Source organism: Colletotrichum graminicola (assembly GCF_000149035.1).
Source record: "Colletotrichum graminicola M1.001 genomic scaffold supercont1.22, whole genome shotgun sequence".
Taxonomy (NCBI): Eukaryota; Fungi; Ascomycota; class Sordariomycetes; order Glomerellales; family Glomerellaceae; genus Colletotrichum; species Colletotrichum graminicola.
The window spans coordinates 514,721-538,917 of NW_007361026.1; the positions used below are offsets into that span (position 1 = coordinate 514,721).

A 24,197-nucleotide genomic window follows, 5' to 3' on the forward strand; every position below is an offset into this window, starting at 1 on the left:
GGTCCATTGCTGGTGACACATACGTCTGACAAGTGTGTGGGATTTACCGGTCCGCACGTCGCGTTCGTCTTGTTTGCGCTCATTTGTTTGTCGTTCCAGAAACATGTCGTGCGTAACCTGCGAAAACACGAAAGAGCAGCCGCAATTGTCTTCAAGACCAGGATAGACAGAGAGTCCGTGTCCTTGTAAGAGGGCACCTCAATTACCGTACCTTGTCTAGCGCCACACCAAGATTGACGATGACCTGGCTCGGAGACAGGGCCATATGTAGCTAGGGGGGTTCTGTAGATGGGTCCCCGCGGTCGCGGTGGGGGGGGGGGGGGGGGGGGGAGCTTTGGCCATCCATATCGCTGCTCGTTCTTTCACTCCCTGCACGATCCGCGCGAATCCATACAGTGTGGTACAGTGTCAGCGATGAATGCTGCATCTCTTCTCCTACCTCACCACGAGCCATACAACAAACGGTCGGACTTTAAAGATGAGTCTCTCGTCTGGGGACGGAGCACTACCCAAAGCATTTCGGCTTCTTCATCGCCTACCTATTGCGACATCCGGCGACCCCCTGGTCCTGGTATCTTGTACCGAAGGGCCCTAGAGAGGGTATATCGCTGCCGCCTACAGATACTACAATGTATATGCAGTATTCGTGCTACAGGTTCATCTATCTATCGGCTTGTAACCTGTTTCTCACAGCAGTTTAAGCCTCTTCAGGCTACCCACGTAGACGTAGATGTGTACATCCGGTGTGCAGATAGCAGATGACCATCGCGACGACAGTTATTATGCTTAAAGTGCGGCTCGCATGCTACTCAGTCGCAACCAATCCTTGTGCGCTCATGCTCGGTTCACTCACTCTATCCGTATACACAACCCGATTCTCGACTTGCGCCCCAAATCTTGGTAACGACATTTTCAGCGCTTCATGCTACACTCGCCCTCGCTTTCCACCTACCGCACCTGGCATCTGACAAAGACAACGTGTCTGTGTGTTACAACAGCAAAGATGCAAGGGCGTAGCCCTTGGAACGCAGAACATGCCCTCTTCCCTCGTGTCGGGACACAAAACATCGCCTAGAGTTTCCTCTTGGTATCGATGATGCAGACTGAGATGCAGTCATATGGTTACCTCGCAGCAACCATTGCCAGTCGTCAGTCACCCTGGAGTGTCTGGCTACCATGCGTCACACATACCAAGGTCTACACGCCGTCATTCAACCTGTCTATCGAGGCAACCATGGCCGCTCCATTGTATGACAGCATACGCACCTCCTCATTGACCACCGCATTCAGTCCGCACGATACAAGGCAGTCAGACTGCCACCATGGTGTTGCCAGCAGCCTGGGGCAGGAATGGGAGCCTCCAGCGGGCTACCATTGGTTTCGTCGTGAAAATGGACCGATTGCGGATATACGAAGCCCGATATCGATTCGGTGTGGAAACACCCGTTTTTCGAGCATTGTAGCTGGATAATCCGGTTAACGGCAAACCTCGATAGATCCCAGTATCCAAGATAGGCAAACTGAATCGTACCACTGTGCAGTTGGGTGTGCGCAGCACCAAGTGGGACGCGGTATGGCGGCACGGGATTCGCAACGAATACCTCACTATCTGGCAATAATACGCCTCAGAGGCGAGCTCCAGTGATCGTAACCCTTGTACTTCGTGACCGGGGACCAACTGCAGTCAACTGCTTTGAGCCCCTCAAAACTTTCCCGTTTCAATAACGCAACAACTAGGGAACTACGTACACGTCCTGCACCCCAGGAGCGCAAGCTGCCTTGGTGGTTCCATCATTATGACAGCATGGGGGTCCATCATGCGTCTAGGTACGTGTATATGACATTCAAATAGCAATTGGATATGGCATGGAACCGATTTCTACAGTCACGTGTAAAAAGCCTGGGCTCACCCTACAGTAGTGTATTGACTGCATATAGGTAGCCAAAGTTTCGCGGCAACACGGGCCCGACCCCCGCCCCCCAGACCGAAACAATCTTGCTTGGAGCTTCTATCAGGCTTCCGCGCCTCTCACACATCGGCCCAACTTTGATTCGTCTTAATATCTCTCAATGCTGGCTGGCTCACATTGGTTTTCTACTTACTCCTTGACTTAACTGCCGCCCTCCTCAGTACATACACTCACCCGCTCACCCACTCACCCGCTCACTCACCCACTCACCCACTCACTCACCCACTCACCCACTCACCCACTCACTCACTCACCCACTCACACACACACACAAACCAGCGACGCATCTTCATCCATCAGATGGGTGCTCTTGATCATTGGCCCAAGATGGCCGTCACTATGGAAACTTTGATACGCTTGCTGCTAGGACCTCTAGGCCTAAGCGCTACCGTTTCTCCATCGCACCGTGACATCCTCCTTCCAAACTCACTAAGTTTTGCGCCGCCCGAGCTGGCATGAGCCCGGTCAACAAGACAGCGCTGATCTGATCACCAAAGCATATCACCATCAATCATGTCGATCCGCTTGCGACGCTGGGCTCAGGTCGCTTCCCTTGTTTCCCCTGTCCTCCATTGCATCTTCACGCCGAGATAACACACATTACCAGGTCATGTCTCTGCTCATTGGTCCTTGAGATGTGAATCACATAAAGAACAACTACATACTATCTACCTACCTACCTACTTGTCTATCACCCAGGGTGTCCAAATGGCTGACCAGCTGCCTTTGGCTCCCACTCTTTGAGTAACAGAATCTACGATGTAGCTACTGGCTTCTGTTCGACGTCAACTTTGCCGCAGCCTTTCGCCTGCAACCACGGTTAATGGTACCCCGGGTCTGGAGGTTCGAGCGCACCTAAGCATCCATGCGATGTCACCCGGCATGCAAAGAGCCCAACCGCAGCGTGATTGACAGTTAATTTCCCAAGACTGGACGAGTTCTCTACAGGATTGCCCTCACAGAATCGCTAGGGCTCATGAGGGCGACAACGACTCTCCAACCCATCGTTTTGTCCGCCGAAAACACATACTGCAAGATCCGTTTCGGCCTTTGGATCAGGTTTACCTAAAGGTGGTCGGCTCTGAAGTGATACCCAAGAGACACTAGACCTCGTGATCCTACCTTATGCTTGCCGATCTGGCACAATGCGACGTCACTTTGGTGAGGGAGTCAAGTCTCCGACAGTCCATCCATGGTTTGCAGTCGAAGATGCGACGATTGGGTTGTAGTGGCGGGCATTGTTTTATAAGGCCTGAGCAGCCCTTGCCTCGCGTCCTCCCATTCGTCTGACTCGATACAACATACAAAGTACATGGTGGTATCTAGAATGGGTTCCCAACCCAGATGTTTCTCCTGTCTTGGGAGGCGTCGATAAGGATCCGCGAGGAACAGACCCCCGTCGTGCCATCACGCGACGCAAGTACAGCCAAACGTTAACGAGAATCGTCGACGACAGCACCGGACTCCAACCCCACCCCACCTTCATCTCCCGACGAAACGAAGCCAGTCTACAAGCGGTAGGTAACCAGGTTGGCGTATCGCGCGTGCCCGGAACATTATCACATGGCGACTGTGACGCACCCTCGTCTTTCTAGAAGCCTTAGAACCATCATCTCCATCTTTACCCCTGGCTTGTGCAGCGCAATCTGCACCCAGCGCGGCATGCAGAGGTTTCGCACGGGTTGCTTGTGGTTCGCGATGCTGCGTCAGCCTGTCAATCGTCAGCAACTGAAATACATAGCCGAGGCAGTTCCTCGTAGGGCCGCACAGGTCCACAACAACATAAAACCACGATGGATAAACACAGTGTAAACATCGTCCCCAGTAGAAACAAGGTTTTTGGAGGAGGACAGTGCCATGGCGCCTACTGACTAAGCCTCTATATAGGCCAAGGCCGCAGCTGGCAGAGACGGCTTTGATAGACCTTCCGGGAAGTACAGTGTAACTCTTTCAGGCGCTTGATCAAATACTCTGGGCCTATTGGTGTGAATGTCTTGCCATCCGTTCTAGTGTACAGGCCAATGTTCAATCCGAGGCAACCGTTGGCTGTGACCTGGAATTACGGGATCAATCGCCTGCAGCGCCATGTCTCTCTGTCTGTGCGAAACAAGTTGGCCCGAGAGATCAGCGCCTGCTTCCACCTCTTGTCTCCTCTTCTCCACGTGGGCCGAAATTGGTCACGGCGAGGGCCTGTTTGTGGTCTTTGCGCGCCTTTCCGCGGCCTACGTCTTTCGGGGGTGACTCGGACGGTTCTGGTACCAGAGCAATTTGATTGTGCACGAAACAGACACATGCCCGAAACGGCTCAACTTCTGCAGAGCGATGACATTTAAACGCCGCACACCGGCTTTCTGGAGCGGCGGAGAGAGAATATCATCTCAGCAGAGCAGAGCAGACATATCATGAAGGTTGGGTTCCGATCGAGACGATGGTGTGACAGCCGGGAAACCTGACGGCAAGCCAGTCGTAGTTACTGCAACGGCACGACTTCCTTTGGAAAATGGGGTTGCTGTCTGACTAGGCCTTGAGTTTGCTATGAATCACCGACACCCTTTCACGCTTTTGCTGTGGCATCATCGTCGTCTTCCGCATTCACGCGTTTCCCCTGAACGCCTTCGACGACCTCGTCCACGATGCTCTCGATGTATGCTTGGTCCCTGTAGGAATTGGTCAGCACTCGTCCTCGAAGAGCGACAGACCTTGTTCTATATCTGTAGACCAGCAACGAAGAATGGGGTTTGGTTGTTGCCTACCGTCCTACTAGCGTGACCGTGCCGTTTTGCTCCCACCGAGGGTAGCTGCCGACCTTGACGCCCTTGGGCTCTACCCTGGCCGCGAGTTGAGTCAGATAACCGGCGACGGCACTTTCCGGGAGCGGCGTGGAGATGAGCACGCGGCAGAGGCCATTGCCCTCCGGGTCGGAGAGCCGGGGCAGGATGCTCGGCTTGAGCCCGTCCAAGAGCTTCTCGACTATTCCCGCCGGCGTCAGTCAATGGCCCTTGGAAGGGGGTGGCAGGTGCAGGGGGGTGGCTTACAAAGCCGTGGGACACCGGGCAAGATGTGGACGTTGCCGTTGACGACATTAACTGGGACCCAGAGGTCCTCGTAGGGGAAGATGAACTGCTGGCCGGGGTCGCGCTTCTCGTCGGTGGGGAGAATGACCATCCGCAGCTTGGCCTGCAGCGCTGGGGAGTCGACGTCCCAGTCGAACTGCGGCTGGTTCGGACGCGGCTTGGAGAGCCTCTTCATGCGCTCGAAGGCGTCTTGGTTGAGAACCAGGGGCAGGCCAAAAGCCTTGGCTATGGACTGGTAGGTGATGTCGTCATGCCTGTCGACATATAAGCCATGGCCTTTCCGGCAAGGGGGAGAGGGTGAAGGTTTAGATCCTTACGTTGGCCCGATTCCACCACTGCGATGTCTTGTTAGCCTCGGGGTACCGGATGCGGCGGGACTGGGCCACAAACCTGGTGACGACAAAGTCGTAACGATCGCTCATACGTCTGACGGCTTCAACGATTTCGCTCTCATCGTCCTCAATGACCTCGACTCTCTTCAGGTTCTGGCCGCTTATCAGCATCTTTCCGAGGTCCGCTAGCCTCGGAAGGACTTACAATGCCCAAAGAGAAGCACCACTTGGCCATGTACGCCGAATTGGTCTTGCGCGATCGGTCAACACGTCAGCTCAACGACATCTTTCCCCGTACCGCCTGACTTCACTTACATCAACGGTCTATAAACATGGCATAATGTCAGTCCTCAGAATTTCACACACATGGACTCGGAAAGAGGGGGGGGGGGGGGGGGGGGGGCTTGCCCCGTGAAACATACCTTTCCACCGAGGACCTCATCTCCAATAATCAAACATGCCGCCGTGTGGATGGTGCGGGTGTTGCGTTCGTCGGCCGAGGCCATGATTCTGGCGCGAGCGAGACCGGAGACTGGGGAAGCCGGCTTGACGGCTCGCGTAAGTGTCTGGGCCGAAGGGAAATGCCGGCTCAACTGGGTGAGACGGGCGAACATGAATATGCCTTCCGTGATGTGTCGATGCGTGTCTCACTACCTGTGTTGCGTTCTAGTTACTGCCACGGACGCACTCGGGTTCTCCTGATACGAAAATCGATGATGTCATATACCGGATGAGAATCGAAACGGACCAGGTATAAACACTTTATGGCACGGAAGAAGGCTTGACGGGATGCTATGGTGAGTGGAAACCCGCCTAAGTCGACGAATGTAAGCTAAAATCAAGCAATACTACATGTCACGAATCAGAGGAAGTTCGCACGCATCAGAGGAGAATTAAGGACTGAAGCTCCGAGCTCATGTCGCAGTGTTTCTGCTGGCTCCGACCGCGGGTCCGGCAACGGCTGATGGCGCGACTAGTCAGCATGGTCACGTGATATCGTTGTCAAAGTCCACTGGCACCAGAAAAAGGTACTGCTCTGTAGTAGATTCTCTAGCGGTCGGCGGGGTAAGATGAGACGTATGCGAGACCCTGGACTTCTCTAGACGCGACTCCCCCTAACACTCTAGAGCGTTTCCGGTAGCTGTGTTCGTGTCGTTCTCGCCAACTGAGGCGTACTAAGCATGTGTACTTTAGCCAGAATTGAAGCGTTTTGTCCGGCACGACATTGCTCAGTTGGTCTAAGCTGTGAAGCTTCACCAAACAAGCGATAGGAATCGACCTCAGGCAAAAACTTATGTAGCTGAGTATCTTCCGTTTTCTAAGATAGAAATTGCGATGCGTAGGCTGTAGCAAAATAGACACTGCCGGGTGTTGATTGCGGTGCTCGAAGCCTCTTTTTCTCAAGATGGTGCGGTTCTTCTATTGAGCGGCCTCGCGTTTCACCTATGGCATAATATGATTCGATTCACGCATACATTACTAAAGGTGCCGGCGCCGATGCTGGATTTCCACATCGCCTGATTCATCTTCATCTGGTGTGGTGCAAGGTAGGCCTTGCGTGTGATGCAGGCCTTGGTCATGGGTCTGTCGGCATGAGAGATTGTCTGCATGTGAGTACGTTGATACGAGCAATGCTATACGAACCATGATCTTACGGTCTGGTTACATCGCTGTGTGGTCAGAGATCTAGAACCCGAGTTCAACTGTTGCAATTTATAAGAGAAAAATATGTGAAAGCCGTAGCCAACAAGAATGACCATAATGCTGGTTTGCTCATGATTTCGCTGAGATCAAATCAATGGCATGAGGCTTTAGGAAATGAACATAGATATTAATTCCATTATCCATCGTCTCCCTACTCTCATTCCCGTCTTCGGTACCTCCGCAGCTAATCATGATACCTCTTCAGCTGGTTATGCTTGCCAACAAGTCATCTTGATTAACCAGGCAGTAGCGGTATTCGACAGCCCAAAACTAACTGGTACTTACAAATACAACTGCCAAAGCTTGACCAAGTTGGATCTGAAATCATAACGTATATGAGGGCCGATCTCCGGAATCTGATCGGGGAGGATTGGACGGCCAAAGTTTCGGCGGGCGTTGGTGGGTGAGGTCACTGGTGGGGCAAAACGAGGTGCCGCCGAATGGCGGGGGTTTCGATGTGTTGGTCTCAAACTTCCCGTCGCGGAGCGGGGGAGGGGTCGTGGCTTACCTGACTCTTTTTGGTCTGACGCTCTCAGTGTTGCAACTAGGGACAACCACGACAAAAGAAAGAGGAGAGAAAAAACTTGGGTAGTTCCGGCCGATACCTGTAGAGATACATTGCAAAGAACTAGCTCCCGGTTTTGTTAAAAAGTTTTGGACCCGTCGGATACCTCAAGCGACCCTGGTATTCTGCATTCGAGTCTACCATGGTGTGTTCCTTTTCCTGTCACATCCTGCCTCTCTCTTTCTCTCTCGTCCCAACGATGGGCTGACTTCCGTCTCTGCGTCTAGTCTTCGGAATCGCGGCTTTACACCTTTTCTCAGGAGACCAAGGATCACCTGCGCAAGTTCCGCCTCGGGACCTCGCGGTCCAACGAACCTCAAGCTGTCATATGTATGTATGTCCCGGCCGAAGCGCTTGTCCTCGATCGTCAACAACACAGACCACCGCACAATGCTTCGATAACTGACTTCCGACGCGCTTCCCCTAGACCATATCGATAAGAACACCCACGAGATCCGCCAAGACGACGACAAGGTTGTGTACAAGTCGCTCGAGGAGATCAGCGACGACCTACCGGATCACAGCCCGCGCTTCGTGCTACTGAGCTACCCACTCACATTGGTATGTGCTGTTTCACCACCAATACTTGTAGATGGAATGGGAACATCAGGTTGACGCCGTGACCCAACAGCCCTCCGGCCGCCTATCGGTGCCGTACGTTCTGATTTACTACCTCCCCATCACCTGCAACAACGAGATCCGCATGCTGTACGCGGGCGCCAAGGAGCTGATGCGGAATACGAGCGAGGTTGGCCGCGTAATCGACATCCAGGAAGCCGAGGACCTGCAGGAAATACCGCAGAAGCTGGGTGCTGCGTGAGGAAACGGAAACGCTGAGCATAGGTCGCGCACATATAGACAGTCGGGAGGAACCACAGGGCTGGCCGACGCGATAAGTAACAGAACGGTAGTATGCGGTGCTCGCGTACATAATACACATGCTTCAACAATAGGACAAGCCAATGTTGAATTGATGCCATCCCAAAAGAGCACTTTCCACTTGATCCTAAGAGTGATGGATGGTGGGCTGAATAGTGGTGATTTCTATGAGTTGAAGGGGATATCATTTTATTTTGTTCTGTTTGTTTAAACGCAAACTCGTTCACTAGGAGCAATGCCCTACCTACTCGGGCAAGACGTCCTTGTCTTTCAGACCGATTTCCTTGCTGACGTTCCTTACAACTTCCTTGAACGCCAGGCACGCGGGGCTATCCGGAAAGCTGTCGAAGAAGCTTTCGCCGTAGTCGCACGCCATGCCAATTCGTGGGTCAAGCGGCACGCTCCCCAGGAACGGCACCCCCATCTCTTGGGCCAGCGCCCTCCCGCCGCCCGTCGTTGCCCGGAAGATCTCGCTCTGGTTCGTGCACTTGGGGCAGACAAAGCCCGCCATGTTCTCGGCCAGGCCCAGTACGCGGATACCCGCCTTGCGGCAGAAGTCGATCTCCTTGCGTACGTCGAGGAGCGAGACCTCCTGGGGTGTCGTGACGACGACGGCGCCGTCGATGCCGCTGTCGCGGAGGAAGGTGTTGACGCTGAGGTGCTCGTCGCTGGTGCCCGGCGGGGTGTCGACCAGCAGGAAGTCGAGGGGCCCCCACTCGACATCCTTGAGAAACTGCTTGATCAGGCCGTTCTTCTTGGCGCCGCGCCAGATGATGGCGGCGTCGCGGTCCGGCAGCATGAACTGAATCGACATGACGCCGAGGTTGTCGAGGACCCAGACAGGGGACCAGCCGGCGCCGGAGACGTGGATGGTCTCGGACTCGACGCCGAGCATCTTGGGGATCGAGGGCCCGCAGATGTCCGTGTCCATGATGCCGACGCTGCTGTCCGGGTTCGTGGCGAAGGCGTGAGCGAGGAGGGTGGTGAAGGTGGACTTGCCGACGCCGCCCTTGCCGGAAAGGACGAGGATCTTGTGGGCGATGGAGGAGAGACGCGAGGAGATGATGGGGATGTCCGGGTCCGGGCCCTTTGTAGCCGTCGCGGCGCAGATCTCCTTGTTCGGGCAGCCGGCGCACGAGTCTGCCGTGCCTGCCGTCGCGGACTCCGGGCCCGGGCAGTGTTCTGGTTCCGGGGCGACTAGAGAGGGCTTCTGTTTTAGAGGGTTGGAGAGGACGTCCTGGACCGACTCCGGGTCTTCTTCTAAAGAAGGGGCCATATTTAAAAGGCGCGGTGTGAGGTGTTTTGTTAGAGAATATCTTCTGGATATACGATATTCGTAAGGTCAAGGGGTGGTAAACGAGTTGCCTCGAGGCAGTATCCCAGGTCCGGCACCGGCCTTTATTTGAGGCCAAGGTAGTTGAAGCTGATTGATAAGCCGGAGTGAAAAGCCGTTCTACTGCGAATTTCAGAAAAAGCATGAACCGTGAAAGCTCTTTGGCCTTCGGGGGAAAGAGGCTGCACTAACACAATAGGAAATGTTTTCCACTTGTTTATGCCCAGATTCTCAACAGTCCGAGATCCTGCGTTGCTGAAGTGGCGGGTGAGCGGAAGCGGTGGACAAAATGAGTTGCTGAGTGGTGGCGAAACAATAGCATCAAAGCCGCCGCCGTATACGACCCCGCGGAGGTGTTCACCCCACTTAATAGAGTGAGAGTCAACCACAGCGTCCGGTGCAACTTTCCAGATTGTCTTCGGTAGCAAGCATAGCAACTTGTTCGACAGCAAATGAGGGACAAAAGATGAATTCCCAAGAACTGATGTGATCTCGGGCAAAAGATGAGGTCCATCCAGGATTCGAACCTGGGCCTACGGAAATTCCAATATCAGAATCCGACGTCCTAACCAACTGGACTAATAGACCGCTTCGTCTATTGAATGTGACCATTTCACCCTTACTCTATGCTATAGAGGGCAGTCAAGCGGGAACCGAAGCAACAGTTGCATCTGCCCGGCGGCTACGTAGTGTTCCCACCCATTGCCAGGCTGCAGGGAATACTTTCACAGTGAGGGGCAGATCTTATCGGAGCCCAAAATCACCCCGCTGTGTGCCCCTCGCAAAAATTCTACAGTTCCTTTATCAGATCTGAAGTGAGACGACCCCTCGGAGGTAAGTCTTTTTTTTGACCCATTCTACCTTTTAGAAACCCGGCCCACGCCCTTTTTGCTCGGCCTCTCCGCGATATCTCGGCACCTGTCTTGACTTTTCTTTTCAGTTCTTTCGCCCATAGAAGAATACCCTAGAAACAATACAATCGCCATTATGTCACCCTCCGCAGACCTCCCCGAGACGCGCGAGACGCTCGAGGCCATTGCCGCCGCCGACCAGACCCAGACTATCGCCGAGCTGCGCAAGACGCTCACCTCCGAGGCGACCCCGCTGCCCCTCCGCTTCCGCGCCCTCTTCTCCCTTAAGCACGTGGCCTGCAACAACAAGGGCTCCGACAGCACCGCTGCTATCGAGGCCATCGCCGCCGCCTTCGCATCCCCTTCGGCCCTCCTCAAGCACGAGCTCGCCTACTGCCTCGGGCAGACCGGAAACCTGGATGCTGTACCCTACCTGCGCGATGTTCTCCGTGACCTGAAGGAGGACCCCATGTGTCGCCATGAGGCCGCCGAGGCCCTAGGCGCGCTGGGCGACGCCAGTCAGCTGGATATTCTCAGGGAATTTAGAGACCGCGAGGGCGAGGACGTCTGCATCACCGAGACATGCGAGATCGCCATTGACCGCATCGAGTGGGAGAACTCGGAGCAGAGGAAGTTGGAGAAGTTGCGCAAGAGGTAAGATGCCTTGGCTGGCGATGCACTGAGCTTGCATTTTGAAGGGGAGGGAAAAGGGTATCGTGAATTTTCATGCTAACGCTTATGTCCTTTTCCCCCAGCGACTTCACCTCTGTAGACCCCGCGCCCCCCATGGAGGAGTCCCAACGCACCGTCGAAGAGCTCGAGAAGACGCTTATGGACCCGAAGCTGCCTCTCTTCCTCCGCTACCGTGCCATGTTCGCCCTACGCGATCTTGCGTCGCCGCCTGACCTGCCGACCGCTGTCCCGGCCGTGCACGCCCTGGCCAGGGGCTTCGCCGACCCGTCCGCTCTGTTCCGCCACGAGATCGCTTTTGTCTTTGGCCAGCTGTCACATCCGGCGTCGATCCCCGCATTGACCGAAGCGCTCAGTAACACTGAGGAGGCGAGCATGGTGAGGCACGAGGCCGCCGAGGCGTTGGGTAGCCTCGGAGATGAGGAGGGCGTCGAGGACACCCTCAAGAAGTTCCTTCACGACAAGGAGAAAGTCGTACGTGAGAGCGTTATCGTAGCGTTGGACATGGCCGAATTCGAGTCCAGCGGTCAGGCCGAATATGCGTTGATCCCCGAGGCTGCCAAGGCGACCGCCTAGACCCATGGATATGGTATTGGGAGGTTCGGACGGCAGGTAAATATTGGGTGGGTTAAGGTACTTAAAAGCGACGGGCAAAAAAGTTTAGTGTATTTCAGTTATTTTGAGACCACCTAGAAAATAGTAAGTAAGCATTGTGGCTAGTTCATTCGGAACAGAGGCATCGGCGTACTTGAAGCCACAGTCGCAGGTGAAGAAAATAGTGCTGCCTTCGTCGGCACTGCGGAGTTGCACGGCAGTGAAGCGGACCTCCTCTCTTTCACACTTGGGACATGTCTCCTTAATCGTTGCCTCGGTGCTGACGTTGGCCCTGTCGACGGCCTGAACATTGGACTGCAGCTTCTGGCGCAGTTGGGACGGGAAGTCAGAAGGCTTCGTCTGGGTGACAATCGTCTTAGAGCCAGTGTCTAACACGGCACTGTCAGTTCGGCTTGCGCTTCGAATGTGCTGACTGGGTTCAACCTACCCTTGTTGTCGGCGCCGCAGCAGTCGCACGTAAGGGTATTCTTCTCCGTTCCCATTGAGGCGGGAAGTAAGTTGCCGCAATCGTGACAGAAGACGAGTGTTCCAATGGCAGACATGGTGGCTGGTGTAGGTGAGGTGCTGGTTACTAGGCCGGCGGAGGGTGTGGTGATCAACGGAGTATCGCGGCAGAAACCATCGACAAAATATTTCTATCAGGGATGATTTTGGGACAGGCACTCATCGTTATCGGCACTTTTTCCTTTGCTTATCGATTAACGGCTATGCGGACCCTCCGATGCTGGGGGATTATCTAAGCAATTTGCAAGCTTGAGGGAAACAAGGGCAAGTCAGTCAGGGGAAAATAGGCAGGAACGGAACAACTGGCCACTGGTTGGCCGGTCCTACTGCCTAAAGCTTCTGCACGGACCACGCAACTGACAAGGGTCTTTCCACACGAGGCTGTCGCAACCTTCCCACTTCCCATCACATCCACGGCGACAACAACGCCGGACGGCAACTCAAGGCTGTCCCTTTCTTGCTGAGCATTTTCGTTTTCAGACAATGCGATTAGCTTCTTCCTTCCCGATGAAACCTTAATTCTTCTTCTCTTCCATTTGACCTGACCAGACGGGGCACCTTCCCTGTCTTGCGCGTTTCTGAATACCCTCAAGACCAGCTTCCAACCAAACGCTTCGGTTCTCTGCTTGCCTTTCGAAATAACATGTCTTGAGGCTCGGCCTTGGTCTGAGGACACAGAAAATATGGTCAACAGCCAAGGGGCCATCCAGAATGGTCCGCCGAACGGCGGCTACATGCAGCCGCCGGCCGCGGATCAGCGTCCTATGGCGCGGCCGTTTACCCTGCCCGAGGCTTTGCCCTACTCTCCCCAGACCTCCGTCATCCCCTTCACGTCAGGTAGGTGGTAATTCATCTTGATTCCCCGAACTCGTTGGATCATTAACATCTACCAGATCTCATACCCGACCCGACGCTCGGCTCCGGCTCGCTTGCTTCGAGCATATCGCATATGTTCAACAGTCAGGAATACGACAGTCTCAACAAGGAGGCCACCGGGCCGAACCATAACCACGGGCTGAAGCATTTGAAGTATGCCGTCGATCATGTACTTCATGACCTGAAGCCTAACCAGCGGACATACTTGTAAGTTTGGCGATCTTTTCTCTGGCTTAAACATGCATCGAGCTCTAACCCTGTGTTTCGCGCAGCAAGTTCAAGGCCGTCCCCAAACCGAATGCAAACATGACGTCGAGTCCCGCTGGCCCCCAGAGTCTTAGCGCCGGCCTTTCGCCAGTAGCCAAGATGGTGTTTGATAGGGCACCAACATTCATCAAGCCATCTACTGGAACACCCGGCCTTGCCCCAGTCAACGGACAGGTCACTCAACAGCCGCTACAGCATCCTTCGACACCCAAAGCCACTCTGCCGCCGAAGCAGTCATCGACAAGTGCAGGAACACACCAAGGGAACAATTTCCGCTTCGAGGTTGCGATCCCTTCTAAGAAATTCGATCCCAAAGCATACGTGGAGGTTCCTGATCAACCCGCCCCTCTGCCAGTTACCGTCAACCCGTCCGAGGTGACTCGAGTGGCTACGTCAACGCAGATTATCCCGAAGCAGGAAACGCTTGTTCAACCTCCACATCCAGTGCAATTCGCCCCTACACAAAGTGGTTCCACTCAGACTACTCCCACGGAACATGTTCCTATGCAACTCCCCAAGCAAGGGACGCCAGGACGATCCGATGCCCAAAAAACGTCTTTCGCCATTGAGTTACCTCGTGCTCCTGAATTCAATAAAGATGAATATGTTGAGATGGCTTTATCAGACTATCCCGATGAGCCTACAGGATTGTCGATGCGCAGACAAGACGGCGCCTACCAAAGCCGCCAGGATGATATCAGCACCAATCTCAACCAACGGCAGCGAGCCGAAGCAGCACTGCAGGATCTCGAACGGCTGATTAAGAGCGTTTTCGATGCCATTAGGCATGTTCTCGGAAACGAACCTGGTTACGAGCAGGTGGCCACTTTGAACAGCGACAATGAGGCCATCTTGACAGGGTCAACACAGCAAAAGCTCCAAACAGCTATCGCTAAGGCCATTGATCTCGGAAGCTACGACCAGGCGCCTATCGAGGATCTCCAGTATATGCAGAAACTGAGTGAAGCTGGACTGATGCACACCCTCAACCTTGACTTCAGAGTCGAAGAGTCTTGGGGCGAGTCGGATGTTGCTGGTTGGCTGAACCAACTGCCCGAAATCGAGATGGGTCTCAAGACAGCCCGTACATGCCTTCGCATAATGTGCGGTGGTCGAGAAGAGAAGCAGATCTATTCGGAGGAGGTTATCCAGAAGTGTACCGACGTCTTCAAGGGCGTTGTTGAGGGCATCGTCATTCCTGTTGTTGAGATGAGAGGCAGCGGTTCGTCGTCTACCCTCTTCAAATTGCTGCAGCCCCATAAAAAGGCGATTGGCCCGATTCTCACGAACTGTCAGAAGCTGTTTGCGCTGCTCGCCAAACTCGTCACTAGCATTGAGCTTTCAGATACCGCTCTGGGCACTTTGGAATTTGCTGCATCCAGTCTTCTCTTCGTGGACAATGCTTATCTCGAAAAAGACTCTGTTGTCGGCATACAGAAATTCGATGGGATTCGCCTTACTGCAATGGAGATGCTCTGCCAAATATTTCTTGCCAAGCCTGAACAACGTCGCGGCATCTTCGACGATATTCTTACTTCGCTGGAAAAACTCCCAGTCGGAAAGCAGAGCGCACGCCAGTTCCGCTTGTCGGACGGGGGGAGCATCCAGCCAGTGTCGGCGCTCATCATGCGTCTCGTGCAAGCCAGCTCCGGCAAGGTCGACGAGAAGGGCACTCGCAGTCGACTGGCAATGATGGCGGACGAAGATGCCGACGGAGATGAGGAGATGACACAACCTGGCAAACAGGCTGTGGCTGCGACCATAAAGTCTGAGGAAGCAGGTGCTTCGCAGTACAATCTGGCGCTGGAAGAACTCAAATCCGTTGCTTTGCCCCTGACAGAAGGCTCCATCCACAACGCCAACTACGTCGTCACTTTCATGGTCAACCGCGCTCTGAAGTCTACAAAGTCCGGCGACACTCCCTACCGTAACCTGCTCGATCTGTTTGTGGAGGACTTCACTGAGTGCCTCGACTCTCCTGACTGGCCATCTGCCGAGCTGATTCTGCGACAAATGACATTCTATATGATGAAGCTCTGGGAAGGAGACAGAACTGCGGCACCTGCCAAGAACATGGCTCTCGAACTTCTCGGCGTCATGAGTGCTGCGGTCTCCAAACTACGATCACATGTTCGCAAGATTACTTACACGATGGACAGCAGTGACTCCAATGAACTTTCCCGCTATCTCTCGGAGCTGGCGACCGCCGCATTGGAGCAAAAAATCCGTGTCGAGCATGATGTGTCGTGGTCCGGCCCATATCGAACGACGCTGGAGCATCTCCAACGGCGCTCTGGCGACGATCCTCACTTGCAGGGCGCCATATCTTTCTTGATCGCAGACTGGGCTCAGAGAATTTTCTCTGGTTATGACGCCATGCAGGAGACCTACGATTCTCTTGATCAGGAGTTTGGACGCCTGGCTTTCCGACTCCGCATGATGATCGAGGATCGACGATGGCTCTCTAACGAATACACCTTCAAAGACGTCACCAACAAACATGCAAAGCTCGCTTATTCAATCATTCTCTTGCGTTCGCCATTTTGCGAGCACTTCAAGGCTATGCTTAATGTCCTTCTCACTGCTATGGCTAGTGATCAGGCTACCGTTCGCAGCAAGAGTCTCAAGAGCATTAACCAGCTTCTGGAGACCGATCCCGCCATCTTGGATGGTGACTCTGTAGTCGTCCATCTGATTATTAACTGTTCGAGTGATTCTTCGCCTCAGGTGCGAGATTCCGCCATTGGCCTGATGGGTAAATGCATCGGTCTACGCCCGAGACTTGAGGACAAGATGGCGGAAAGAATCATTGAGAGATTCATCGACTCTGGTATCGGCGTGCGGAAGAGGGCGATGAAGCTGGCTCGAGATATTTATCTTCGCAATCAGAGCCGGGAGATTCGCAGCAATATCGCAAACGGCTTGCTTCATCGCGTGCAGGACCCGGACGAAGGTGTGCGGGAACTGGCTCGGCAGATGATCGAAGAGGTGTGGTTCGCCCCGTTCTACCAAGTCGACGATACGGCAGCCTTCAAAACATCATTGACCGACCATGTTGCCCTCATGATCCAAACGGTCAAGTCCGGAAATGTGGGCGCTGTCCTCGACAAAGTACTCCAATCTATCCTTGGAGGTGGACAGAACAAGGCTCAGACCGGGCCTTTTGGAGTCAGTATGCAGCTGGTTGAAAAGATGTTTGAGCTTATCGACAACCTCGATTCAGACGACCCTACGATCCCCCCGGGACGAGATGCACTCCAAGTCTTGCAGATATTTGCAAAGGCAGACCCGAAACTCTTCACTTTCGAGGAAATCAGACTTCTCAAGCCCCATCTTTCTAGCATCAGCGGCGCCGATGATCTGGCTGTGTTCAAGGCTGTTACTGTCATCTACCGCCAGGTGCTGCCGCAACTCTCTAGCAAGTACGCTGACTTCCTCCGTGAAGTGAGAGAGCAGCTGCAGAACTCTGTTGGCAGGCTTAACAAGAACCTATTGGATGATGTTGTTGCCTGTCTGTGGATCATTGCCGATCTCTTGGACAACCGCGACAAGCTGGCCTACTTGGGCGCATCTAGCTTGCGCGGAGTCGCCAGCATGCGGAACACGCAAATGGATGCCACCAAGCTCATGAAATTTGCCAGATATTCGACGATTGTGGGGATGGTCGGCAAACATTGTGATCTGGATTCCGAGATTGACGTTTTCAAGAAGATCTTCCCAAAGTATTCAGGCACGTCGGTTGCAAAGCTCATGGTTGACAACCTGTCACCCTGGGCCGATGAGTCGCAGGTCATGGAAGCCCGAAAGCATGCACTTGATGCCATTGGTCTTATTTGCCAGGCCCATCCCCGAAACTACGTCTCGCCAAATGTCTACACCAAGTTCCAGCAAGTATTTGAGGCCAGAATTCCAGCACTGGAGAGCACGATCCTCCGGTCTTTCAAAGAATTTCTCATTACTGAAGAAAAGCGGTCCGAAGCTGCCACTGCTGCCGCTACCACGGGTTCCGAGGGTGACAAGAAGCGCGAGCTGACTGTAATGGGTGGAACGAACTACGACGATGTGGCGAGCGCGACCACTCAGCGGTTTCTCAAAGAAATCACCCGGATCGCCTTGTCATCTCAAGATGAGCACGCTTTTCTTGCGGTCGAAGTTCTAGGGAGCATCAACCGTCAAGGTCTCGTTCATCCTAAAGAAACTGGCGTCACCCTGATCACGCTGGAAACTTCGTCAATGACCAAAATATCCGAGGTCGCATTCATGGAGCACCGAGCGCTTCATGAGAAGCACGAAACTGTCATCGAACGAGAATACGTCAGGGCCATCCAAGCTGCATACGAGTACCAGCGGGATATTGTCAAGGATACTCGCGGTGCAACCACAAACCCTTTCCAGTCCAAGCTTCATCTTTTAATGGAGGTCCTGAAAGTGAGCAAGTCCAAGAACCGACAAAGGCTCCTGGAGAAACTCGTCTTCCAAGTTGATTTCGACCCATCGAAGCTTGACGTTTCCACGCCGTTGCCCCCACATGTGGAATATGCCCGCTTCATGATCGAAAACCTTGCTTACTTCGATTATGTGACAGTTGGAGAAGTCCTGGTAACGGTCAACGCCATGGAAAAGCTATTTTCGACAACTGGGTCCAGTATGGCACATGTTATTGAATCTGAAATATTCAACGTGCGCATGGACATGGACAAACCAGATGATCTGCAGGGCGACGGGCAGCCAACACAACCCCATCTAACCGTTCCCCCAAAGAGGCTTCGCCAGCTCACTTCTGGATCCATCATTCTTCTTTGCCTCTGGGAAGCGAGAACCTATCTTCGGCGTCTTTATGGCCTGGGTAGCAAGCGTGAGACGAAGACGAAGCTAGCAGCCAAAGACCTCAGCAAAGCGCCTACCAAGGTCCAAGGCGTGACAGGAGACAAGTTCTGGGAGGAGGTCAACTCGCACATGAACGGGCTCACATCGCAAGAAGCTACCTTGGCGAAGTGCAAGGCCTTCGTTGAGTTAATGAATGTCGACAAAGAGTTCAAGGTGGCTGACGAAGATGAACTTGACGGCGAAGATGCCGGCACGCCCAGCGATGACGAGGACGACGGCCCTGCAGCCGATGGTCGAGGCCGTAAGAGAAAGGCTGGCGTATTGCCCGGAAACCGTAAGAAGCGCGCGCGCTCAACATCGCGACCGAGGCCACGCGGCCGACCACGCAAAAACGTGGTTCCGACTGAAGCCGAAGACGATGCCGACGGCGACTTTGATGACATGGACTTCATCTGAACATTTAGACACAACATGGCCATTGTGTTCCTTGCCCACATACCTTCTCATCTGCCGCAATGGACACGAATGCGATTGCGACTATAGAATCCGGGCAGCAAAGAAGACATACCTGTTTTCACCCAACCAACTTTCTTCCCATTGCACATGTACATCATCATAATCATCATCGCATTGCACACATACAGGATTTCACGGGTAAATGGGTTTGCATCGAGAAGAGGGAGGAACATGAGAGTTGACGGGTGCTGTTGCACTTGGTATTGCTTGCCGTTCTTACATTACACAAGATTCGGGAGTGTTTCGCTTTTTCGCCCTGCCAGGCAACGGCTGGGACTCGAAACAAGACAAGGGGCGTTATGTATTGACAAGCGGGAAATGAGGAAGCGTGGGTGGTTTTATGGGCAAAACATGCTCCCGTGAATGGACGGGTTGCGTCCGTCATCACTTTTGCATTGGGAATGATACCTACTCCACCCCCCTCGCTTATCTAGGTTGCGAGGGGTTGCAAGTCATTTTCAATATCCAGTCAATACTACGACTGTCAGACGTGGCAGCTGTGTGCTTGAACCTTCGTGATGTTATGCTTGAAGTGTCGCCAATGAAGTTGTGCCGGCACACCTGCGGTTATCCGTCGTGGCTCCCACCTCGTTCTCTCAACACCTTACAGAACCGAGGGCCGAGCATCCATCGACTCTGGCTGACGATTTGGGACACAATCCAATGACCCTGAGGGACGAAAAGGGTGACAAGCACGGTCGAAAGACGTGTAACATTGTGAGCCACATAAAATAGGATAAAAGCTCCCACCGTCTTTAAGTTCATGCCAGGAAAGGGTCTGTAACTATTACTTCATATACGCTCGCTCCTAGCTAGTTGGAAACAAGGCCTCAACAAACCCCACACTCGAAAGACGCCCCTTCCATCCGTTTCCTCTTCTCTGCATAGAAATGGTAGCTGCTTGTGGCAATAAACCTATGCCCCCCTCCCCAGTAATAAGAAAAACGCCAAACGGGAACCCATATTGTGGCCGTCCCTAATGCCTATCCCGCCAATCGCAGGCCGCTGCATCGTTCCAAAATGTAGATGCAAGCACTTTCGCAATAAGAAAAAAAAAACAAAAAGACTTTCTTCTACTTTGGGGGTATCAATTCAGTTTATCTGTCTGTCTCCGGACCAAGGAAAATGTTTGGTTTGGTGGTGGTGGTGATACATGGACTAGCAAGCAGACCTACGGCGTCTACTAGATGTCGTTACATCGTGAATTTCGAATTGTATTTGGCCAATGTCGTTCATAGGCTTGCTGCCTTTCCGTCTCTTTCAAGTTTATAGTTGTTCGCTAGAGTCGACGGCATCGAGCCAGATCCTGACGGCTTCTCGGAGAGTACTTTCGCGGTCTCGATCTGCCTGGTGGACGGCCGCGTCGAGTTGGTCGTGGTCCCGCTCCTCGATAACATCACGGATGATTTCGTCCAGAGCCGACAAGACCACTGTCTTACACTGGTCTCGAGGAACTTCTTGAGACGCCATCGGGATGCGGGGGGTGTGATGAGAATCGACCGAGACGGATGTCTCACTATTGCTACGGTCTCTTCTCTTGCTGGTTGATCGCGACGAATTTGAGGAACCCTGCTTGCTCACTTCGTTGCTCTGCGCAATGACTCTCTCAACGGCCTCAATCAGGACCTCATCGAGACTAGCAATCGGCTCCTCGAGAAACTCGTCGTCAAGCTGTGTCTCGTACGGGAGAATAGACGGGGTCATTGGGGCAGCACCGTAGTTGCTTGAGCCCGCAGAACCAAGAGGAGCCGACCTGTCCATGAAAGGCTTGGGTCGAATGAGTCGACGGTAACGGATTCGCTTAATCGTGTGCGTTGTCGTGTCTGCGATGAGAGCGCTACTGACATCCACCCAGCGGTCGGCGGGCTGTTCGGCCGAGTAGAATGGCAGCGTGACGAATGGAGTCGGCTCGGCCCTCATCGATTTTCTGATTTCTTCCATGAGACTATCTTGGGGGGGGACCGCCTGCAGAATGAAGTCCTGATGGTATTGCTGAAGAAACCCTGCCACGTTCATCGGGGAGTCGCCGTCGATAGTGACGCGGGAAAACTGTTCGAAGCCTTCCAAACCGTTCCCAACACCGGGCGTGGACAAGTAGCCGCTGCTCGACGGCGAGCTAACTGCCGTCTCGAAAGAAGTGATATAGTCGGGAAACGAGATATCCACGTCTATGACTCCATCCTCTGCATTGATCGATGTCTTGACAGGTGACCGGAAGTCGCCGCTGGGGTCGGGGACACGCTCCGGCAAAGCGACTCTCTCGATTGGGTCGTCGATGGCCTGGTCGTCAAAGCCTCGAGGCGTGGTAGGTCCGTTGTCGTTGCCGCCTCCGTTGTAACCTCGGTCGTCCATCCGACGATAACCCTCGGTCCTGACTTCTCTTACCATGTCTGCTAGCTTGTCCCGGCGCCCTCCCTGTGTTGACTTGGTCGGAGACGTGGGGTTGCTGCCATAGGGATAGTTTGGGGTGGTGAGACCAGTCGAGTCTCTCCTCTTGCCATTCCATAGGGTGCTTATGACGCTGCCCCAACGCGAGCTTGACAAACGGGAGTCTGTGCTGGCCGAGCTCACGTGTCCCGAGCTCTCGCCTCGCTTCAACGTCCTCTTGAGGTCGTCGGCAGCGACACTGCCGCTGCTGCCAGGCCGAAGACTTCGCCGGTTCTCAAACCTTTGAGCGGTCGTAAAATGCGGGATAGTAGTCTCGGGGGTGATTGTCGTGGTCGTGGCTGCGCTGCTCTTTCGGCTAACCTGGTCGTTGCCTGGGATAGGCAGGTTGGACCGTATCGAAGCAGCATCCGAAACATGCCTTTCGTGGCGACTCTCCATGCTCAAGTGCGCAAGCTGAGGGGGAACCCCGGATGCACGTGTACTTTGGCTGACTGTCCGTGAATGAGAGACGCGTCTAGGGCCCGGGCGTCTATTGATCTTTCGCCGCAGTGATTCTTCACGGAGAATGGGGATGATCAGTGAAGGTGGCGACTGAGAAAATGCCCCAAAGGATGTAGAGGTGCTCGGCCGGTGGTTCCTGGCCGATGAGAGATGTTGGTGCGATGGGAGGAACGCGGAAAGGAGGAAGATGAGGCGTCGTGCAAGCATCTTGTCCGAAGCAATGATGACTGTCCGTGCCGGCAACGAGAGGTCGTCTTCGCCCTTTGACTTTTGTTGCTGGTAATGTTTTCGACGGTACCATGCTGGACTCATGGCATTCAACCAGTCGGTGTGCGTCGCAAGAAAACCGGTCAGAAGGTTGAAGAAGAAGAACCCATGCTCCTTCTCGCCAGCCTTTCTCGCCATCCATCTTGCCTCGTCCCTCCAAATGCCCCACCTCCCCTGTGCTGTGATGACCCGTTGGGCGCGGAGACCTGTGACGATCCGGATCCTGGCAGAGTTGGCCTCTTGCACAACGCTGTTGTCGTTCTGTAAGCAATGGGGCTGCAAAGCTATGACTTTGGCGTTGGTTTTAGGAGGCTTGATGAAATGTGGCTCCTCATTCCTCCTTCCGCTCATCGACGGGGCTCTGCCGACGTACGAAGACACCGAATTCGGATAAGGGTCCGGCGAGGAGATGTCGGTTTGTCTCAGCAAGGTACCAAGTGTGGTGGCAACCACCCCCTGAAGATGCGTCAGCGTTCGCATGATGATATCCCAATGCTGCGTGACGGTATCCATCCTGTCGTCCACGTCTGTCGAGCATGATGATTCCATCGAGTCGGTCGGAAATCCGGATCCGGACATGGTCCATCCCGAGCGGCGAGCCGAGCCCACAGAAGAAGGGAACGAGTCTTGTTCCGTGTAGGAGCTGGCGCCGCGGAAAGTCGACCTAATGGTGGAGGGGAGTGGCATCGAACCCGAAGTGGGTGGCAGTTGAATCACCAATACGACTGCGTACATTGGCGTGCGCTTCTGCTTGGGTTGGGGCTTCTTCTTCTTGGGGGCATTTGCCTCGTCAGCAGACTGCGGGAACGGAAACCCCGTGTTGTAGTCCGAGAAACGACTCAAGGGGGTGTCGCTCTGTGTGTCGTCGTCGCTAGGAAGCAAGACGGGAAACAGTCGCGTGATGAGGATCTTTCTCCTCTCTGGCGGGCTCCGCGTGTTCGGGGCAGAGGAGGTAAAAGATTGTGGTGGTTGCATGGGTGAGACGTTTTCCGATGTATATGACTGTGCCAGTCTGCTGGATCGCATGCTCGACCTGCCGATAGAGCCACGACCATCGCCGAGATAGGAACCTCCATATTCTGGACGGGTTTCGGTGGGAACAATGTGGACTTTTGTCGAGGTGCCTTTGTAGGCCATCAACTCCGAGTTGCCAAAGACGGAGCCGGCGAAGGCATGGATCTCGTCGTTGTACTCTCTTCGCGCGCGCTGGAGATCTGTCTCAGCCTGTGATTGAGCTCGACCCTGCATTGAGGCCCTGCGATCAAAAGCACCCTGGCGGGGTTGAGGACTGTCTGGCTGGATCACGAGAGGGCGTGATGTTTGGTTGAGGCTACTCTTCCTGGGCGAGGTGGGACCTCGGTAAGAGTCTTGCACAGTCCCGATGCCTGTTACCGGCCGTTCACCGGGTGTTATGGAAGGCGGTTTTGGCGGCGCAGGATGGCTGTCGAACAGAAGCTGTGCCGGGAGGGAAGCAACGGCGTCTTGCATGATAAGGAGACGGACATGGCGGATGTCGAGGTCGATGTCGCCGTCGTAATCAAAGGCACTTGCTATCGACGCCAAAGGGAGAGCAGAGACCATGGACAGAGGAAAGACTTGGTCATTCCGATGTTGATACAAGGCTTCTGTGTCGGGAAACAAGAGATTGCGGGTATGGATGTCCTCCTGCATGGACTCGAGGGTCTGTGGAGAGTCTTTGTAAGCGGCATTGTTGTTAAAGTTACTGCTGTTGTTGTTGGTTTGCGTTGAGTCAGAAGTACTTGCAGCACTCCCGGTGCCCAAGTTGAAGAGCTTCCCCAGCATCGTGGGAGAAAGGGATGGCTGGAAATCGTTAATGATGGAGAAGCTGGTAGACTCTCGTGTCGTTCAGAAAATGGGGAGGAGCGCCATTTTTTTTTTCTTCAGCACGGCGCGCAGTGATGACGGATCAGATGGAACAGCATTGCTTCTGACAGAAATTCCATGTGATTGAGGGTGTGCTGCGTGAGAAACCGTGATGGTGCAGGGTGAGGCTCATTCGTCGCGGAGCGGCATGTGG

At 54.0% G+C, this 24,197-nt stretch overlaps 7 protein-coding genes and 1 non-coding gene across 8 annotated transcripts; 3 read left to right on the forward strand and 5 right to left on the reverse strand.

Annotated features, from left to right (window-relative positions):
* Nucleotides 1-4,524: 4,524 nt before the first annotated feature.
* GLRG_06177 (molybdenum cofactor synthesis domain-containing protein) lies at nt 4,525-5,882 on the reverse strand (the record flags this gene model as incomplete). The annotated part of the gene is made up of 8 exons (XM_008096862.1): nt 4,525-4,627; nt 4,724-4,940; nt 5,006-5,298; nt 5,362-5,379; nt 5,435-5,529; nt 5,582-5,626; nt 5,692-5,700; nt 5,799-5,882. The coding sequence occupies 8 exons, from the start codon at nt 5,880-5,882 to the stop codon at nt 4,525-4,527; spliced, it is 864 nt and encodes a 287-aa protein (XP_008095053.1).
* A 1,905-nt stretch (nt 5,883-7,787) lies between these two features.
* On the forward strand, nt 7,788-8,465 carry GLRG_06178 (GMF family protein; the record flags this gene model as incomplete). Its single annotated transcript, XM_008096863.1, has 4 exons — nt 7,788-7,790; nt 7,873-7,975; nt 8,073-8,206; nt 8,277-8,465. 4 exons carry the CDS (start codon nt 7,788-7,790, stop codon nt 8,463-8,465), a joined length of 429 nt encoding a protein of 142 aa, XP_008095054.1.
* Nucleotides 8,466-8,768: 303 nt separating this feature from the next.
* GLRG_06179 (uncharacterized protein) lies at nt 8,769-9,800 on the reverse strand (the record flags this gene model as incomplete). The annotated part of the gene is made up of 1 exon (XM_008096864.1): nt 8,769-9,800. One exon carries the CDS (start codon nt 9,798-9,800, stop codon nt 8,769-8,771), a length of 1,032 nt encoding a protein of 343 aa, XP_008095055.1.
* Nucleotides 9,801-10,363: 563 nt separating this feature from the next.
* Nucleotides 10,364-10,445, reverse strand: GLRG_13157. Its single transcript has one exon. It is a non-coding gene; the product is annotated as a tRNA-Gln (tRNA).
* A 399-nt stretch (nt 10,446-10,844) lies between these two features.
* On the forward strand, nt 10,845-11,974 carry GLRG_06180 (deoxyhypusine hydroxylase; the record flags this gene model as incomplete). The annotated part of the gene is made up of 2 exons (XM_008096865.1): nt 10,845-11,362; nt 11,464-11,974. 2 exons carry the CDS (start codon nt 10,845-10,847, stop codon nt 11,972-11,974), a joined length of 1,029 nt encoding a protein of 342 aa, XP_008095056.1.
* A 94-nt stretch (nt 11,975-12,068) lies between these two features.
* Nucleotides 12,069-12,555, reverse strand: GLRG_06181 (transcription factor S-II; the record flags this gene model as incomplete). Its single annotated transcript, XM_008096866.1, has 3 exons — nt 12,069-12,087; nt 12,147-12,381; nt 12,441-12,555. The coding sequence occupies 3 exons, from the start codon at nt 12,553-12,555 to the stop codon at nt 12,069-12,071; spliced, it is 369 nt and encodes a 122-aa protein (XP_008095057.1).
* A 645-nt stretch (nt 12,556-13,200) lies between these two features.
* On the forward strand, nt 13,201-18,943 carry GLRG_06182 (AT hook domain-containing protein; the record flags this gene model as incomplete). Its single annotated transcript, XM_008096867.1, has 3 exons — nt 13,201-13,354; nt 13,411-13,600; nt 13,666-18,943. 3 exons carry the CDS (start codon nt 13,201-13,203, stop codon nt 18,941-18,943), a joined length of 5,622 nt encoding a protein of 1,873 aa, XP_008095058.1.
* Nucleotides 18,944-20,269: 1,326 nt separating this feature from the next.
* On the reverse strand, nt 20,270-23,962 carry GLRG_06183 (uncharacterized protein; the record flags this gene model as incomplete). The annotated part of the gene is made up of 1 exon (XM_008096868.1): nt 20,270-23,962. The coding sequence occupies one exon, from the start codon at nt 23,960-23,962 to the stop codon at nt 20,270-20,272; it is 3,693 nt and encodes a 1,230-aa protein (XP_008095059.1).
* Nucleotides 23,963-24,197: the final 235 nt, after the last annotated feature.